Source organism: Apostichopus japonicus, chromosome 16, assembly GCF_037975245.1.
Source record: "Apostichopus japonicus isolate 1M-3 chromosome 16, ASM3797524v1, whole genome shotgun sequence".
Classification (NCBI taxonomy): Eukaryota; Metazoa; Echinodermata; class Holothuroidea; order Aspidochirotida; family Stichopodidae; genus Apostichopus; species Apostichopus japonicus.
In genome coordinates, this window is record NC_092576.1 from 12,901,614 (window position 1) to 12,920,907 (window position 19,294).

The 19,294-nt window shown below is 35.8% G+C and overlaps 1 protein-coding gene across 1 annotated transcript in view; it reads right to left on the reverse strand.

The window, feature by feature from the left end:
• The window catches only part of LOC139982045 (uncharacterized), an 87,181-nt gene extending 72,197 nt beyond the window's left edge, over positions 1 to 14,984 (reverse strand). The window contains exons 1-3 of the mRNA XM_071994545.1: positions 14,794 to 14,984; positions 13,892 to 14,185; positions 13,195 to 13,491 (exon numbers count right to left, since the gene is read on the reverse strand). Of these exons, the coding sequence (XP_071850646.1) occupies positions 13,195 to 13,491; positions 13,892 to 14,185; positions 14,794 to 14,899 (697 nt within the window). The 5' untranslated portion in view covers positions 14,900 to 14,984. The remainder of the gene's footprint in view (positions 1 to 13,194; positions 13,492 to 13,891; positions 14,186 to 14,793) is intronic.
• Positions 14,985 to 19,294: the final 4,310 nt, after the last annotated feature.

The window sequence follows — 19,294 nt, forward strand, 5'->3', positions numbered from 1 at the left end:
CGCTACGAGTCTCCCCATCCCCCCCCCCCTTCCGATCGTCACAAACGAGATAGAACGCCCTACGAGATAACCCGATACCATGATTGTTATGTCATGTACGGAGGGCCAAGCGTTCCATAAATGTCGTAAAAAGAAAGTGAAGTGTCAAAGTTAAGATATATGTCAAAATAAAATAAAACTGCTAGCAAACTGCTTATCTACTAGAGAACCTGTGTAAGAGAATATGTAAAGTAAGTTGGCCTGGCGTTTCGATCCTAGCAGGGTCTTCTTCAGAGGCTAAATGACAAGTAACGTACAGTAACAGAAGGGACAAAAACACGCACCGAATATAGACAGGTTAATGGGCATGGAGAACACAAAGAGATTAGATGTAATGGGATTAGTAGACAAGGGATTGAGAGAAGAATGAAAGAAACCAACAGGGGTAGAGGAGAGGTAGCAGATTAAACAGTAGAGGGACAGAGAGAGGATTAAGGGAAGGGGTAGGGAATAAACTAGAGAAGGACAAAGACAGAACGGTGTGGAGAAAAATGGGTGGAAGAGAGACAGGGGGGACAAGGGGAGATGGAAGGGTAGTGGGGACAAGGGGAGATGGAAGGGTAGGGGCGGGAGAAAAGTCAGTCATGTTCTTCCTGAATGTTAATATATATGTGTCCAATTTGATATCAACATGTTACAACTCCATCATGAACATGTTCACTCGATACACAGAGAGAACACAGTTACTATATTGTAAATCTCACAGTTTTGTACCAAATTAAAAATTGGATCGTGCTATAAATCAGAAGAGCAGATTACAATAAAAACTGCGGATAGATGTAATTCCAACAAATCCAGTTGTTGGGATTTGTTGGAATTAAGCATATTCTCAATTCTTATTGTAAACCCTAATAGCACATGCTACCGATTTATCATATGTATCGGCCCAATCCAGTTGTTACTGTCACGTGGTACAAAACTTTAAGATTGATAGTATTTAGGCTACTGTCATCTCTGTGTTAATCGGCTGACATATCATGCTTATGTTGAATTTGACAAGGTTGATGGACGTAATGACATATTGTATTTTTTTTCGACATGTTCATATGAATTGTAACATGTTGGTATCAAATTGGATAAATGTATCTATGTATAAATTTACTTTGAGACTTGACTTTCCTTTTCGACATTTATGGAACGTTTGGCTCTCCGAAGTCATGTGTATGTTTATAACTTTATACCATGATCGTTATATCAACCGTCAGATGTTAATCCGATGTGTTTACTTGGAACCTGAAACATCGATATCCTATACGTTATTTCAATATCGCACGTGTGAACTCGCCCGGACTGATCAGTCGTAACTGCATAGGCCTAACCGAGATATTGTTTCTAACGACTAAACGGACTTACGACCGATCAATGTATAAAACCGATGGACTATGGGCCTGAACAGACAGTTTTGTAGTGGCTGAATGAATGAATCGTAAGTTGTTGAAAATGAGCTTCATATACAAATATGTGTAAGTCATAATATAGTAAATAATAGGCAATGAGTGAGATAGCAACTGCACTGTTGAAAAATGGTCCATACCAAAATGAGAACTTCAGATTAAACAGTTGAAAAGGACGTAAAACTGATCCCAATTGTCGAAATCCCATCACTATACCATTTATGGGTTTTGAAGTTTATCGAAAATTCGATGGGGTGTCTGACTGACACTGACCGTATCGTTGACGAGTAGCGTGGGGAGGGGGTACAAAGCAGCAGTCGGAATTTAATGGCTTCAAAATCCATCCAGTTGGTATTTCAGCCACTACCCCCCCCCCCACCACAACCATCAGGCTTTAGCTATATATGTCCCTGCTTGTACGCGAACCAGTGGCGTAACCAGACTTTTCCATCTGGGGGTGGGAGGGGGGGGTGGTTCGAGTTCTAGAGTTCGAATATGGGGTAAGTTTAGTAAGCGACCAATTCGGTCATTTAGGTACGTTTGCAATATGCCCCATTCCCAAACACTTGTAAGCAAGGTAACGGTACTGCTGTGAATGTTTCATTACCCAAATTGAACAGTTTATCCCTGAGCTCCGTCCGCTAAATTGTTGAAGGGATAGTCCAACTAAAAATATAAACTTATATTAATATATGTCCCTGCTTGTACGCGAACCAGTGGCGTAACCAGACTTTTCCATCTGGGGGTGGGAGGGGGGGTGGTTCGAGTTCGAGAGCTCGAATAGGGGGTAATTTCGCGAGCGACCAGTTCGGTCATACAGTTTATCCCTGAGCTCCGTCCGCTAAATTGTTGAAGGGATAGACCAACTAAAAATATAAACTTGATATGTTGTAGAGAAAGTCACTATACTTCATAACCATATGTGCTCTGTTCTCACACCGTACTATTAAAACAGTACGTAAATTTATCGTTCAAACTTTGTCTTCAAGAGCCTATGAATTTCTTTACAAATGGATGATTCATTTTTTTGGCAAATTTTTTATTTGCCGAATCAAGTTTAGAAATTAAATAAACAATGATATAGCCATGGGATTTTGATATATATATATATATATATATATATATATATATATATATATATATATATATATATATATATATATATATATATATATATATATATATATATATATATATATATATATATATATATATATATGAATATATTCATTTGCCTTTGTCGTTTACATCCATTTCATTAACAATGCTGCTCCTGTGAATATTCTTCTGCCAAAAAATTTCTGTCGGAGTGCTTGGATCTGGGAAAGTAAACATTTAAGTGCAAGGATATATCAAAACGTAAATTCTTAAAAATTATGACTTCGTATTTAATTTCCAATGAACCTTAGTGAATCCCCCCCCCCCCACCATTACTATGTAATATAACAAAAGAAAAGTCTATAAAAGGAGAGACAAAGAAACCTTCTGTTTATAGTCATGCTTTTAACCACTGACACAAAAACAGATTTTGCAACTCAACGTATACACTGACTCGTTAACTTAGCATCATCTTCTTATAACATTACCTATGTGAATCTTTCACTTTTATTATATTTACATAGTACAATTATATAGTATATTTATATAGTATATATAATATATATAATATACATATAAGAGGCTGAGGAGGAGACAAGTAAACGAGAGAAAAAAAGACGAAAATTCAATTATTATGCGGTACTGTCTTAATTTTCTTTTAGTTGTATTAAGTGTTGGAGAAAACTTTTTGCCGTGGTTAATTTCAGAAGTGTACACATTATTCGTTTCAGAGTATGATTGGTGTAAAATACATATCGAACGATTGTTATAGATGTACAAACTCATCTCAGTGGCGCACGGAGGAATGTACAAATGTATACATTCAAAATATCTAAATTATTTGTTTTTAAAATAGAACAAATTGGCGTTAAAAGAATGCCTGTTCATGCGCTGAACTCTAAAATTATAAAATCTATAGTATAGTATTTTACATTTTGACAAATTGAAAACTTGATCCTATGATCCATTTCACTTTAAAAAAATATTAACAACAATAGTAGCAGAATCAAACAAACAATAAATACACTAGACTTGGGTGCAAAATGGAATAATAATGTAATAAGTTGTATTGATAATGACAAAAGCTATGCAGGACGTTTGTAATATCCTTTAGTTAGTTGAGCTCAGTGCCAATGTTGTGGTTATCCGCAGATTGCTTGTAGTAAAATATTAAGCTGAGCGCCCCCTATTGGACAAGACTGCGTTGATTGGCAAAGATAGTGATGCGTGTCACACGATAACGTATAAAATGGATAGGCAAGATCAAAGTAGGGCACAAACGTAATGTTGTACTTTGCACATAGTTTTTGTATCATTTGGTCCGCAAGACCAATTTTGATATTAGTCCTTTGTTCAAGATCCCCCCATAGAAGATAATTATACGAATATGGAGGGGTTCCATTCCAAAGTAATTTTAAGTCAAACTTTTTTCGAAATCGATCAAACTTTGGAAACAGTAATTCAATGTTTTTAATGTATTCCAACAGCGATACATCTCTTAAATCCCAATGTCCGGTATTGATAACCCACGTATCGTATCTGTCTCTCTCTTGAATCGTGTCGTAACGTCCACTCTCTAGACCATTCAACATAAACCAGGAACGAAGTGAGGTCCTATTTTCCTTTGAACGTAATCCGTTCTATTGATATTGGCTTCTTCGTTGTAATACACTCCTCTTCCGTCCGATATAAGCCCCCACCCATTATCACCAAAGTGTGGTTCGAGTACGGCAGCAGCTTGCCTCAAATGAGAATCTCCAATAAAAACAACTTTGTTATTTTTGAAACAACTTTCCAGAGCTCTCGAGATATTGCATTCTTTACATAAGAAGTATCTCTCCGTCCATTTGTTGTCACCGTAAGTAAAAACGTAGGTCTTGTTCTCTTCGGTTGTAACCAGAGAAACATTTGGATAAAGATCAATGCTATTTCGCGGAACTGGTGTCCACTGGAATCTTCTCGTCAGTTTGTTTTCATTTGGTATAACGTGACTTACAGGTAATGCTATATGACATGTCTTGTTAGGAAAGCACAATGGACAGTTTAGTTCGGGCTCTTGTATAGCATCCAGACCATACGCCGAAGACTTCCTATCGTAGATTAGTGTTAACGATATGTTATACGTACCCTCACTTTCCACATGTAGGGTTTCCAAGATATCGAGATTTCTGTCAGTGTCCGAAACGATTGTTGCTAAAATAATATCACTTCCTCTGAGCTTTAGATCGAAATACGATGCATAGTCAGTGGCATTTAATCCTTCCTTGTATCGTGTGTGATGAAGACATTTGATTTCAGATGTTAAGTACCCACTGGCGTTAAACGTCATGTGCACGTTGTAGCATCGGTCACATCCACACATGTCTCTTCCAAGCAGGGTCCCAGTCGCTCCCATCGCCGTAGAGTGTACAGAGTTCCAGTCGACTCCTGAGGCGATCCTGGGAAGTGGTACTTTGCACCGAAACAAGGAAAACTCTCACAGTAGATATAGTAATAGCAGTATGGTAATCCTGTGACACACAATGTGATACTTGTATGGAAAAGAAGAAGAAAATATTCCACACTGTTAGTGGATTACCCCCATTTCAATATTTTTGAGAGAAGCTATTTCAATACGTTTAGTTGACGATACAAAAGTTTAGAAAATATTGCCCAGATCTCAACCGAGGTAGAATAGCAGCCGCATCGAAGTCATTGAAATTGATATATTCAAATGTGATCCTTTTCAACATAAAAACAGATATTATGTACCATTTACAATGCGCTCTCTTTCATCTTCAGTAGTTAAGTACCAAAGTGTCGACAATGAAACTAATCCTGTAACACAACCAGATCAGAAGACATTATTTAGTCGCTACTGGGATATGAAGAAGTAAATTAAGATGCAGTCCATGACAATGTTGGATAATTCAGCTTAACTCATTTCATTGTGGAAAAGAAATTTGTGACGAAAGCAAACGGTTTTGTTCAAGTTTCGTATACTGGTCTGTCCTGCAGAGACTACTCACGTGCATACGTATGAATCACATGGACTGTACCATTATATTATAGGTAATAAGTATGTATATATATTAAGGCTATAACAGATACTACGTAATCATTTACATAGTTTGGAGAATTATTTGCCTTATTGTAAAACGTTGCCAATATTGCCTGCTTAAAATATGTTGAAATATTTATTTCCATTTCTCCACTAAATCGACGTTTTGTAGATAAACAAAGTTATTTTCTCACTTTTTTTATTTATTTATCTGGAATTGTCGACTTATTAACGTTACATTTTAATTTCTTGTCTCAAAATTGTTGAATTCTTATCTCAAAAAGTTCCTCATTACAGTATCACACCAGAATTTCCACGACAAAAAGTCTCCGATTTTTCGAGAGGAAGCATGCCAATTTCGGCTTAAGATGGTCCATTCCATTTTATTTTCAATACCAAACCCCACCATATAAAGTATACTAGTTCCCAATGAAGCCGAACGTAATGCGAACGGAAGACTAAGAACATACTGTAAGACCTAAAATCTCAAATAAAATTGATGGCAATGTTGTGATCACTACATGCTCGAAAAACAACAACAGCCACAACAACTGTTAATGAAGTTAGTCATTATGAAGTTAAGCATAACTCTTGAATTCTTTGCATCAAAACGATACAACATTTTTCCGCATTGGGGGTGGGAAAACAATTAGGGTCTGGGGGCACTTATCTTGTTAGGGCTGGCTATAAAGGTTAGGGACAACTTCTCTATTAGGAAGTTGATTTAGATCAATAGGGAACAATATTTGGAATTGACAATTTTATAAAAAATTCCAAATATATGCAAATTATCATATGCAAATTATGTCGCAATTTAATTTTAATTGGAAAACACCAAAATACAATAAAATCACTACGGACTTCAAAATTGACTTCAAATTGTATGATAAAGGTTCTTCTGGGGCTGCTCTTTCAGATGATACCTTATTTTCTGAAATCTGTTGAAAATTGACAGAGTTATGACTGATTTAATTTGTACAAATGTTGTTTACTTTTGTTTACTTTCTACAAATACAGCCTAACGTTGGCATAACGTTAGGCCTAGCCTAGCCATTTTTGTAAAAAACGCTATTAAACTTACAATTTCTGGGTCCTCAAAGGACCGAACCTTGATACTGGTTCGACCAGAAGGTCCTGGACCTCATCAAGGTATCTGACCAATCGTCCCACATCTTTAGGGCCTATTGGGCCGTAATTTGGGACGCTGTGTGCAGCCACGACCTATTTGAAAATATCTACTACGTGAAAGTCCATTGAAATGCACACTAAACATTCAGTGAAACAGTATTACGCAAGAACGGCGGTTGCTATCGACTTACAAAGAATGTGAGGGCGCTATGTCATAACTATCAATTACAAAGAAGTGAGCGGCCTAAATATCTAAAATAGGGTAAAAAAAAACACATTCGTAGGTTGAAGCGTTCGGGAACGACATCTTTAACAAAAATGAACGGATTTGGACGATTTTGGTGTCAAATTACAGGAAATTTCAATGTTATTTGCATTTTTCTCAGAAGTCTCTATAGATATATTCCTGAAATGCTCAGAATATGTTCAAAACATGTTAGGGTTTATACCAAATATAATGGGGGGGGTTTGTTCAACTTTTATTTTCTGTCACGATTTTGATGAAGCGAACATCGATTTTTAGCCAAATTACGTCATTTTCAGATTGACCTTTGACCTTTGAGCCCCACCCACTAAAAAAAAATCACAGTGACCCCCCTTTTTATTTGTTTTATACACAAACGTATGGTCTTAGCTACATTTCAATACCTAAATGAATGTTGTAGGATGTAAGATGGCTGAGTAATATTTTTTTTTAAATTCAAAGATGAGTTGGGGCCTATATCGACCCCAATTCGCGTAATACCCAAGCATGAAAATTTTGCACATTTCGATTGCAATTTCAATGTATGAGATCCACCATTTGATAATTTGTGATTTTGAAATGCCAAGTTAATACAAACATGGTCTAAAAGTTGAAAACAAGTGGAAAAGTCATGAAGAGAATGAAAATAAAGCGAATGAACTTGATATGAAACTTTTTCGTATTCTTGTAAGCATATGAATTTTTTCATTTAAGAATTAGTCTCAAAAATTATCAGGTTTCTTTTGACTAATCAAGGAACATGAAACATGAGGCCATTAATTTAAACAAAGTTTACATGTGTTCAATAGTTGATACCAAAACTGTTTAATTGATGTATTTCAGCCAGATGAGGTCTATCCCTGGCGGTCCTAGCCTATGCTTGAAACCCTCTGGGCCGCCCTCATGTCAGTTTCAAACATTCTACACATTTCCTGCATGCCCTCCCCAATCCCCCCCCCCCCCCCCGCCCTCCATTCCCCTTTTTACTTGGACGGTATCAAGGTCTGGCACAGTACCAGATTAGCTGTTTACAATGGGGTATCACATTTATTTTTAAGGAGGTCTGCCAATTCACCCGGTTTAGGCGTAGACTCTGAATTTCAAGATCTCCAGCCCTCATTGCTGCTCTGTTCAATCTCCCGTCTTTTAAGACCTACTTCCTTCCCTGATGTCGCTTGAAAAGATTACGCTACGGCGAAGATAGTTTTCAAAGCGGCAAGTGTTGCCGTTTATAGGTAGACTTCATTACTGCAACATCAACGCTTGCTTACCTGAGACAAATCGCCAAACTTTGACGAGCAGAAATTAGTTTTCGGAGCTGGCGTCACTTGTCTTTTGAGTTCATCTTGTTCTAGGTCCAAAATGTAGTTTAACTGGTCCTTGTTCATTCTAAAGTATTTGTAGATCTTGTCTTTGTGACTAGAAAGTTCTTTTACCAGAGTGTGGTACTCGCCAAGCTCCTGGCGCTTTTCATTTATTTCATGTACCCACAATCGAGGACATCTCTCACGATTCCGCCTCCCTAATTGATGGAGGAGCATATCTTCGTCCATTTCGTTGTCTGCCATGTTTCTCACTTAATTAACTGAGTTGCATTGAAGTACAGACGTACGCGCGCATACAGGTTTCTACCTACAATACGCACTCCGTTTAAATATCGCTGTAGTTTGACCTGTTCCCCGTTCCGATTTATAGCAGCGATTTTTTTTTTGGAACAGTTTCCGATCCGATATCGCTGTAGTGTGACCGGCCCTTTACGCTGATATATATTACTATATATTCAAGACTATTAGCCGTCTTAGTTGTTTTGTTAAGTTCGTTCATTGTGATATTTGACAATTTCTCCTTGCTTTTGTTTACTCTTTTCGTTTCGTTTTTCTTGATGCCTAATTCAATTCCATAATGTATAACTCATTTAATTTGCACTATACGATCATGGTAAAGAAAGGTAACATGAAAATGCTTTCATTTAGTGAATTACAATAACATCAGCAAGAACTGGTAGATATGTTGTATCATATCAGCAGAACCGACTTTTTCAGTATGTATTACTCTATTTAAATCAGTTTTATTTTGTAATATAAACATAGCCTTTCCATTCTTTGTCTTGATGTTTTACTCGAGGTACTCAGAAATCAGCTTTCAATTTTTCCTTCCTCGTAATTACATCTTTGGAGTTTCGCTCTAAGCTGTCACAACACACGCCGACATTTACCGTTAATCAGTTCTACTTTCCTTTTAAATCAGCATTGCAAAAAATGTATATTAATAAAAGACACTTCCCTATCTTTTGATTTAAGTTCATTAAACAAAGATTAAAACTCTGAATATTCATTTTTTTTTAGTCAGACTAAACATGATGCCAATTCAAACAAGCTTTGTTTTGAACAAAGAAAGTTCATAAAAATTGGCCGTGAATGCGCACTCTTACTTTCTATCGAAGCGAAACAGTTGCGAAACTCATTATACTTGATTGTTTATAACAAAATGAAATCAACAGAACACTTTCGAGGTGGATACTCTTTCTTAATAATACAACGAAACCAACATATCTATTTTTAACCATTCAAACACTAACACTAATATACAGTCCTTCTCAATGCGCACTCTTACTCTCTGTTGAAGCAAAACAGTTGCGAAACTCATTATACTTGAATGTTTATACAAAATGAAAACAACAGAACACTTTCGAGGTGGATACTCTTTCTTTTCAATTGAATTTGGAGTTGAAAATCTGTTAATGTTTAGCAGGAGGTTGTAAGGTGTGCCTAAGCACACATATGACTTTGATCAGCTTAATTGCTTCAAAAGTCTACTTCATAATATTGTGCCCTCGCCCGTGAAGCTAGACAACCCACTACGTTTTAGGGTGTACAGTATGAGGGGTGTGAAGCAACAGTTTTGTTTGATAGTTGGTCGATGATTGATAAGAGTACAATATATCATCCCCAGTACACAACCTGCAGGGATGAGATCATAGGTTACATAAATTATTTGACTTCAAAACACACCCTCACCCGGTCATATCTTGGAGCTCTAGTACTTGTGTACTATAACTTGAAAAAGTTGTCTTATATATGATGTCGGCACAGTAACCCGTAAAGGTTGGGGTTGCTCATGTGCCACGGCCTGAATACTCACCTGATTGGATTACTATTCCTTGCGAAAGTCATTACAAACATTTTAAAGCTTTATTTGATAGCACTACTGGCTCTACTCTGCGTGGATTAAAACTTACTGTCAATTTACGACTTCCGCGGTGTTCTCGACCATCGAGTAACGAAGTGCCGAACGAAGCGTCAGTACATATAGAATACCAATTCTTTACGTGTCAATGCTGTATAAATAGTTTCACATAGTTATCAGCGCAGTTAATTAGTATTGTAACTTGAAAATGATCTACTGCATGACAAGACCAATGCCAATTAAATTACACTCAGAGCAATAATGCCACTCTAGCAATTGATGTAACTCACAAATGCATAAACAATATTTCGAGCATTTACAGTATCTACGGAACACGGTGAGGTGACATTGGAAATTAGCCAAGTTCCACAATTTTGATCAAACTGATAAGATAATGTAGAGTACTACATAGCATGTGTTTCGTACGTGAATTTGTCTGAATATTCTAATCAGCTGCAACTATAGTGTCCTAAATGTTTGGTCTAAGATTACGCGCGAGAAATCACTACTTCAAAGAACACCGCCTATGAGTTGCGTTCACCAAAGTCCAGGAAGCCCAGCTCCGTGAACAAACAGCCAGATGCGCGATTGAGTTCGTCAAAGCAAACAATCCTGGGTGACAGCCAAAATCCGCTACCCAAGGTATTTTAAAAAGACTAAAAAAAATCATCGAACTGAAACTATAATCCTGAAATAATGCAGCAAAACTTATGTGTCATAAAAAACGGCTGGACTGATTCGACCTTTCGTTTTACACTGTGTAATCAGATGCAAAGGAGCCAGGTGTGTTTACCCCAACGAACAATGTGATTCAAAACAGTTTGAACAAGAAAAGAAACAAAATAAGAACTTTCTATAATTTTTGTGTTTTAAATTCACTACCAAAACGATAGAATAAGAAGTGTCTGAAACTGCGTCCGGGATTCGCCTCTGGTACCGTCACCAGTGCTTTGAGCTGCATTCCAAAAAATTAAAAAAAGCAATATCTGGGTCTGACTTGTTTAAAAGTGCAACGATTTTAATAACAAATGCATGAAACAGCTGCTTCTTCGAATTTCGTCCATTGACACATATCACAAGTTTAACTAGTAAAAAAGGGTCAGGGTATGTATGCGAGGTGCCAAAATCCAGGAAAAAAGGTAAACAATATTTTGTCAAATGATGAGGTGGTTGTGGTCCATGTAGATACCAATAATGTGCAGAAGGTGTCACTCGATATTATTCGTTCCAGGTATCACGAATTGCTGTGTCGCATAGCATCAACCCGTGCTAAAGTTGTCATCTGTAGTCTATTGCCAAGATTTGACAAGGTTTCCTGAGTAGTGGTGACTTGCTTTAGGTTTTCAAGATTGTGTATGGTTTTGACACTGACTTTTTCATGTTTGCTAATAGTAGTTGTACCAGAGGTCATTGTCTTAAACTCAAACATTCACAAAGAAGGATTAATATTCGGCATAATATTTTTCTAATTGGGTTAAACGGTTTGCCTGAGAAATTTCTACTTGCAAGTAGTGTGAATTGGATTCAGAATGCTTTTAGGGACTAGCATTTCACTCCTGGTCCTTTTCTTTTCTATACACTTAAATAAACACCGTTCTCAGTCTCTGCACTTCAATACAAATTAAATGTACAGACAGCTCAATAAGAGGTATCCTCCTAAAAGTCAATAACCTTATCACTTGGGTCATGGTCCATTCCAATTAATTATTAATAAAAAAGATTTGCATATTGCGGGGCAATGGTAATATCGAATATGATTTTCATCTACCTCAGTATTTGAGAAAGTGGTTAGATGCTAACTGTGTATACTATTGATGACATTATTTGGCGTATCTGGGATGTGATATAAAGTTTAACTTACGCAACTGAGATGTTATTATCAAAGCTAATAATTATGTATTGCTATTTAGTGTAAAGAATGCTGCTGAACTGTAAAAGTCCAATATTTCTATAGGAGTCAATTTTTAGTTAACATGCTTTTATTTAAGTCTTATAAACTAAGAGGAATTGCGTAAAACGTTAGACGTAGATTCAACTTAAACACTCTGGCAGCATAAATAAGAGAATGATCGTTACCAACAGTCAGTTAGCTAATCCTTAAACACATTTTTATAAGTAAAAAAACCTAACGACACTTTCGTTTTCCTGTCTTAAGGGAGTGTATTATCAAATATAACTCTTTATTTATGTATGTGACTAAACAAAAAGCTATGTTGGACGAAGGTGGGGCAAGCACACCCACCCCCCCAAAAAAGAGACCTTTACTCAAGTGATAGGTTATCGAAGGCTTGGTGGGGTATTGCTCATGGAGCTGTGGATACTATGTGGCTGCTTCAAGAGGCTGTCGGGTAAAATGAACAGCCACAAGCTCAGAAAATGAAAATTATTTTTAGGTCAGTGACAAAATAAACAAGTTAAGTTACGGATGTGGTAGTGTAAAGAGCATCCATCAACATAACCTCGGACACCAATCATCAACTATAGTATACGTACTAATGAGCAAGATGTTCTACGAATCTTCGCGTTATTACGAAGCATTGTATAACAGCCATGAACACACGTGGCAAATTGGGCAGGGAAAATATGTATCACTTAATAGATTTTGAAATTTATCGCTTCAATTTGGGCATGTTTCAAAGTAAATGTTCGTTTTTTTTTAAAGTAGATCTACCTTAAGTCGATAATCTACCTTAAATCGATTAACCTACCTTGAATCTACAAAATCAATTTTGTAACCCATTCTGTAATACAATGAAGGCAAACTGATAACAATAACAACGGACGTAATAAATTCAAATTCAAATCAAAATATCTCGAACTGTAATTTTGCTATATATTTATATATTTTATTTGTAGAAGAACCGTCTTTTTGCCTTATGTCTCTCAGAATCTTGTAAATCTGTCATTGTTTTCCATACATATTGAAACTTTTGTATATACTATATAATGAAAAATACATTGCAGTTTTTTTTTTTTTCAATTGCAATAGAAGTATAAATGGCTGGTTAGAGTCGTGTGAGAAAAGATGGTGAATAATTTTAATAAATATGGAACTTCGTACTTACCAAAAAACTTTAGCTGGGCTTGTTTTATGATTTGCGAACCACGTTTCGGTGTCAACATACAGTATATACTTCCGAGAGCAGTACTATATTCAACGAACGACGATAAATTGAACAGGACGTTGTTATGACAAGTTTTACTAGACGATAAAACCGGTGAAATTTCATTTCCGTAAATGAACCACAAAACTTGAGTGAAATCATTCCTGCCACTAACACGGCAGCTGATTGTGTGATTTCGAGTCGGTTCAACACTTGCAACTGATGGTAACATTTTATCATCTAACGACACTGAAAAATCTATGGAAGAAATAAAAAAAATACAATATTTAAACATTGCACATTATGGTTTCCTCATCCCGATAACATTTCATACCATTTGGCTATCTAACTTGCGTACAAACATCATAACTTATTCAAAGAATATACAGCGTATTCTTAACTGACTGACGAATTCCACTGCCTTTAATTACACTCTTTATGCATTATTGTTCAGTTACATTAATTTGTGTTTTAACAGAGTGTTTTAGCGTAGTTCAACTACTATTATCAACATGTGCTGCTTTAAAATCTCACGATTTTTGTGACATTATTCCATTTAAGTGCTATATTTTAAAAGTTTAAAAATACCACAAAATTTAAACTTGACTTAACTTGAATGTAATCATATTGAAAATCAAACTGTTCTAAAGCAACGTACCGACAACATGAACACAGTATTGCACTACCGTCATTCCACTCTCCTTGCACAAATAGATTCCTTCATCTAGTAATTGAATATTTCTCATAAAGAGGTCATAATTATTCTCTCCAATGCTGATGTTCTTAGACTCTGTCAAAGCCACCCTTCTCGTGTATAAATATTCATCATTCCTCAACCATACTGCTTTATCGATATTTGTTGCATTGCATGTCAGCTTTATTTCTTCTCCAGAAGTTGCTAACAGTGAAACGTTTTCACAATCTTTCTCGAGGAAATATTCACCAACACATCCTGTGGGATAAGTTACAAAGAGCACAGTTGGGCAAATTTGATCAATTATTATGCTACTTTAAAGTAAACCATTGTCTTTCTTTGCCACTAGTCACCAGATCGACTGTAGATAGTTTGACCACTGTTCATTGTTTTTTTTTTAATTTTTAGCCTGTGTTGAGTCACAACCGTTCACTTAAGCATCTACAGTCCCAAATATTACAAGCTCTTACGTTACACTATAGGTACACTTCATTGCAAATTAATTAAATAATTTCCTTTCTATGCAAGAAATGTTGTCTACGAGTCAAAGAAATTCAAAGGCATTTAGATACCTTGATATTCAAATATCGAATATTTTGTTGCGTGCATGATAGCTCAACAGAATTCAGAATGTTACCGGATTTGGTCGTTGTTAACAAATATTTAACGTGTTTAGTCTTATCCGAAGTTACACTAACTACTTTAAATTAAAATCCTATTTACTAATTTCTATGACGCTTCCTGGTTCTACAAATCTACACGAAAAATCACAAACAAAGTTTTCGTAAGATGATAAAAAAGTATTTTTGAAAGATTCCTAATTTAACAGTGCTTTTCATATGAAGAAACACAAGTAAAAAACTTACCATTAATCGTTGCGCTATCAGAAATGGCGAGGTAAACAGGATAGAAAAAAGTTATAATGCACACTAAATGGAGAGTTTCAACTGCCATATTACAGGCAGTAATCATTACAATGTTGAACTTTCTCACACTATCTGCATGCTAACATGGCGACATACTGCAGTTGCTGATCTAAGTTGTGTGAATATGGGCGTGAAAGATTCAGTCTGGTTGATAGATCATTGAATCAAAAGTAAAACTGCCTTATTGGCGCTATTTGTACAAATCATTGTAGAGGTTTCATGGGTATTGTAAAATAAAATTAACCTTTACATGTGTTCAAATTTGGCAAAGTGTCAAGATTGATATGTTATAACGATGTTTCTGTTGTTAAACCTCTGTGACTGTGATTGGGTTATATCACACACTGAACCCATGCTTCAGTTAAAGAGATATATGATATATTTAGTTTACGGTTAGATAGTACATGTTTTTGTGGTGCATGTGTTAAACACTGGATATATGCCTCATTTCATGAGGTCTAGGATAAACTGAATACATAGTACACAATAAAATGAAACTGGTTTGATTGTAGGTGGGTTGCATCACACACTGAACACAATAAAATCACTGGCGAATTGTTTAAATCTATAGGAGAAAGTCACTTTTCAACAAACATTATGATAAATTACAAGCTATGCAATAGTTACATAGACATGAAAGGTCACGACATGTTGATCATTCAACCAGTTTTGCCTATGTCATCAAAGTCACAGTTAGTTCATTAAGTAATAGCTTAAAGTATAAAGTGATTCCACATTGTTCCATCGTGAACGTACTTGTACTACTCTCTTAAAATGAGAGACTGAAATTTCAGTCTAATCGACTGAAATTTCAGTCTAATGATGGATGGGATAAGGGATCAGACTACTTAGACTGAATTCCAGTCTGAAATGTAAAGACTGAAGGTCAGTCTTAATTAGACTAAATACTCTTCAGTCTAATAGACTGAAAATCAAACCACTTTAGACTGAACAGTCAGCAGTTTAGACTGATTTATTGCAGCACCAGTCTTAATAAGATTGAATACTTTCAGTCTATTAGACTGATATCAGACTGAACAGTCGGTCCTTTAGACTGAATTATTACACATCACAGCTATACTGTCAATTTTATAAACTGCAAATTCTGGATTGAACAAGCTTTTCTATAGATCCTCCGTGTTGGCTAAGTGCTGGAATTCTTCAATAAAGATGCAGTTAAGGTCATCAAGACAACATGATCTGTTAATGCAGGGGAATTTACTGAAACGTGCTACTTCATGGAGTGACTTCACCTTCACATCCAATCATGTTAGGCTATAAAGACCAGAAAATCATTGTGACAGTCACACACAAAGTACATTAAAAATGGTATTCCATCAAGAAATATAATTGTCAATATCCACCGAACTGTAATTTTATTCCCACTAACCCACTTATATATTCTTATATAATTTTTAATATATTAAAAAAAAAAAACAGAAATCAAAACTACAATATTCTGAGGGATGTTCAACAAAACATGTTATCTTTGCAACAAACGTTCAAATTATAAGATACTTTACATAACAGTGACATATTTTCAGTTCAATATTAATCTGTCAAATTTCTGCTTGAATTGGGCCATCTAAAATGTTCTTTAATTTTTTTGGAAAGGATTAGGTGAGCTGAGAACAGATCAGTGGTGTCGCCAATGGGTGGCCTGGGGAATCCCTCCCCCGAGAAGGAATTCACAAATAGACATATCACCAACCAAGATTCAAATGTCTGGCAACACCACTGTAACAGAAAGCACTTTAAATTCTTTGTATGTCACCACCAGGTGGTAATACCCTGGAATTCATTGACAACACAGCTGTAAATTGAGTCGTTATATACCCAGCTGATCCCATCTCCCGATCTTACTGAACTTTAAATTTTCCACTGTAAAGGATATAGTAACTATACGATCCTGCCTTTACAAAAGGGATATGATGGAAACACGACGATAGTACAATGGATCTGGTACATTGCCTTTTTCCAGATGTGAATCATTAATGTATAGTAGCAACAATTTTCTTAGAATGATTTCAAAATGGGGAAAATATATGACAAATTTTCAGCAGGTTATTTATAAAATATTAGGAATGGTCAAACTATATATCAGTGCGGTGAACATTTAATACTTTGTGTTTCAATGATATAGATTGGCGATTGCTGAAAGTCATTATCCAGCACACACAAAACAAAATGTTACAAGCAAGCAGTTGACAGAATGGCACAAACTTCATAATGGCTATTAGATAAACATGAATTATTATATACTGTATTCACGATTTCATGATATGGCATTCATATAAAGCAAATTTGTATGCAAAAACAGTACATGTGACTATTATACCACCCTCAATTATTTCTTAACTTTCTGATAGTAATCATATATAGTGATTTTGATTGGGATTTCAATCAAATTTTAAAGTTTTATAAATTATCTCACGTGAATCCTTTAATGTCGGCCTCTAGCTGAAAAAAAAATGTCACTCGAGAGTCGACTAAAAAATTGAAAACAGTTTTGACTCATTACATCACTAAAATTTAAAAAAAATGGGGGGGGGAATAATGAGGAAAGGATATTCTCAAATGGAATTTTCTACAGTTACTGACTTTATAATAATCAGGTTACTTGCTTTTCATGGAACAAATTATGGAATATTGTGCACAATAAATAATATTAGCTTAATTAATTGCTTAATTAAATAAACCTTCAACATAGTGAGTGCAGTGAAATGTAGGAACATTAAAGTAAACATTAAAATAACATGCTCGAAAAATCATACAACAAAGTTTTTTTGGCAACTAGGTGTTTGTTTAATTACATTCATAATTAGATCAGTATCATTAAAAAACATTTTTAAAAACCAAAAATCAATTAAATATTTATTTCTGGAGCCCTCCCTATTCATATAAAACTGTTTGTAAACTCCGGGTAATCAATTTAACGTTTTAGGGTATGTGTTAGTTACTCCTTAAAGGCATTGGAGACTTGTCCCAAACAGCATGCAGCCATCTGAAAAAGTTAACTTTCTGTTGCTTGCAAGTGATGTTTGTTCGTGTCGCTAAAAAAGACAGACAGTAATGAAACGTGATACCTTGATATCTTTAGCTGGACCTGAGATGTTCATCGCTGTATCGTTTATACACTGTAATGTGGGTATTGACCGCAGCTGTATGTACTGACTGTACACTAGTGTCTAATTACCGACGGTAGCAAGCTGTGTTTGTATTTTCTGGGATCGATGGCAGTGTCTAGCACTTCTGTTACACCTCATTCGAAACTAGGTCAGATTACCGGCATTAGACGTTCTTTTTGCGCGAGTCTTCAAACCCTTTTAAAGCTACTCCATGCTGACACACGTGGTTCCGGACTACAGAGCAATTAAAAAGTAACATTCACTCCTTGAAGTAACTCCATGCTGGCTGCCCTTATAGATGTGGCATGGATACGGACGAGAGACTTCACTTCTGTTGGTTGCAAAATTCCATACACCATGGAAGCATGGAACTCACAAAACTAGTGTTGTAGAGGGGGAGCATAGTCTATGTTAAACGTATGTTCTACGCCTCTGTCCCAGCTGGAATGGCCAGTTTATCTGCCACAATGAAGAATTGTTTGGGGTTCAATTCTGGTCCGAGAGATAGGATGAAAGGCTGCCAATATTGTCCTTGTCTGCCCTGTGCTGCACTCTCAATATCTGTGCCCTCCTGTTTGGTGAAGATAAAAATAAATGTGATAAAGGACAAGCAATATGGTATAAATCAAAACATTCTTAAAAAAAGATATGTTGAGAGGTAGAGAGACTAGACTAGAATAATATTTAGGAGAGAATGGAGAAACAAGAACATGACTGGCATTGTACAAAGGAGATATATCAATTCACGATAGGCAGCAATATGTCATCCATGGCGGGTGAGATGTGTTATGTGAAGGTGGATTCAAATTCAACCTAACATTTATGGGTTATCATGTTGATTTTGGCAGGTACATGGTTACCAAGCAAGGTTTGTTGTTAGTTGTTTTCAGAAATTTCTCTTTTTAAGGATAAATTGTTCATGACATCTCCTGATTCCATTACATCAGCATAGAAAACCAGTGAACAAGGAATATGATTTACATTTTAGCCTACTGATTTCACTAATATGTCTATCTGCTTGTAAAAGAAACTGATTTCATAACATTAGTGAATGGTAATATTACTGTAAAATCTTATAATAAAGACTGATGGCCCACTATATGTTTAATAAAATAATAAAAGCATACCAATTCTTTTCCAGTTTCCACATGATTTAAAAACAATGGTAATGGTTTAACAGAATCGTGTTAGCTTCATGCTGTAATGGCTGTAGAAGTCACTACATTTTTTCAAATAATTAAGGGTGCTTACAATCTATGCATAATAGTACTGTGTTTTGCAATTTCTTGAGCATTATTATGTTCAAGTATTTG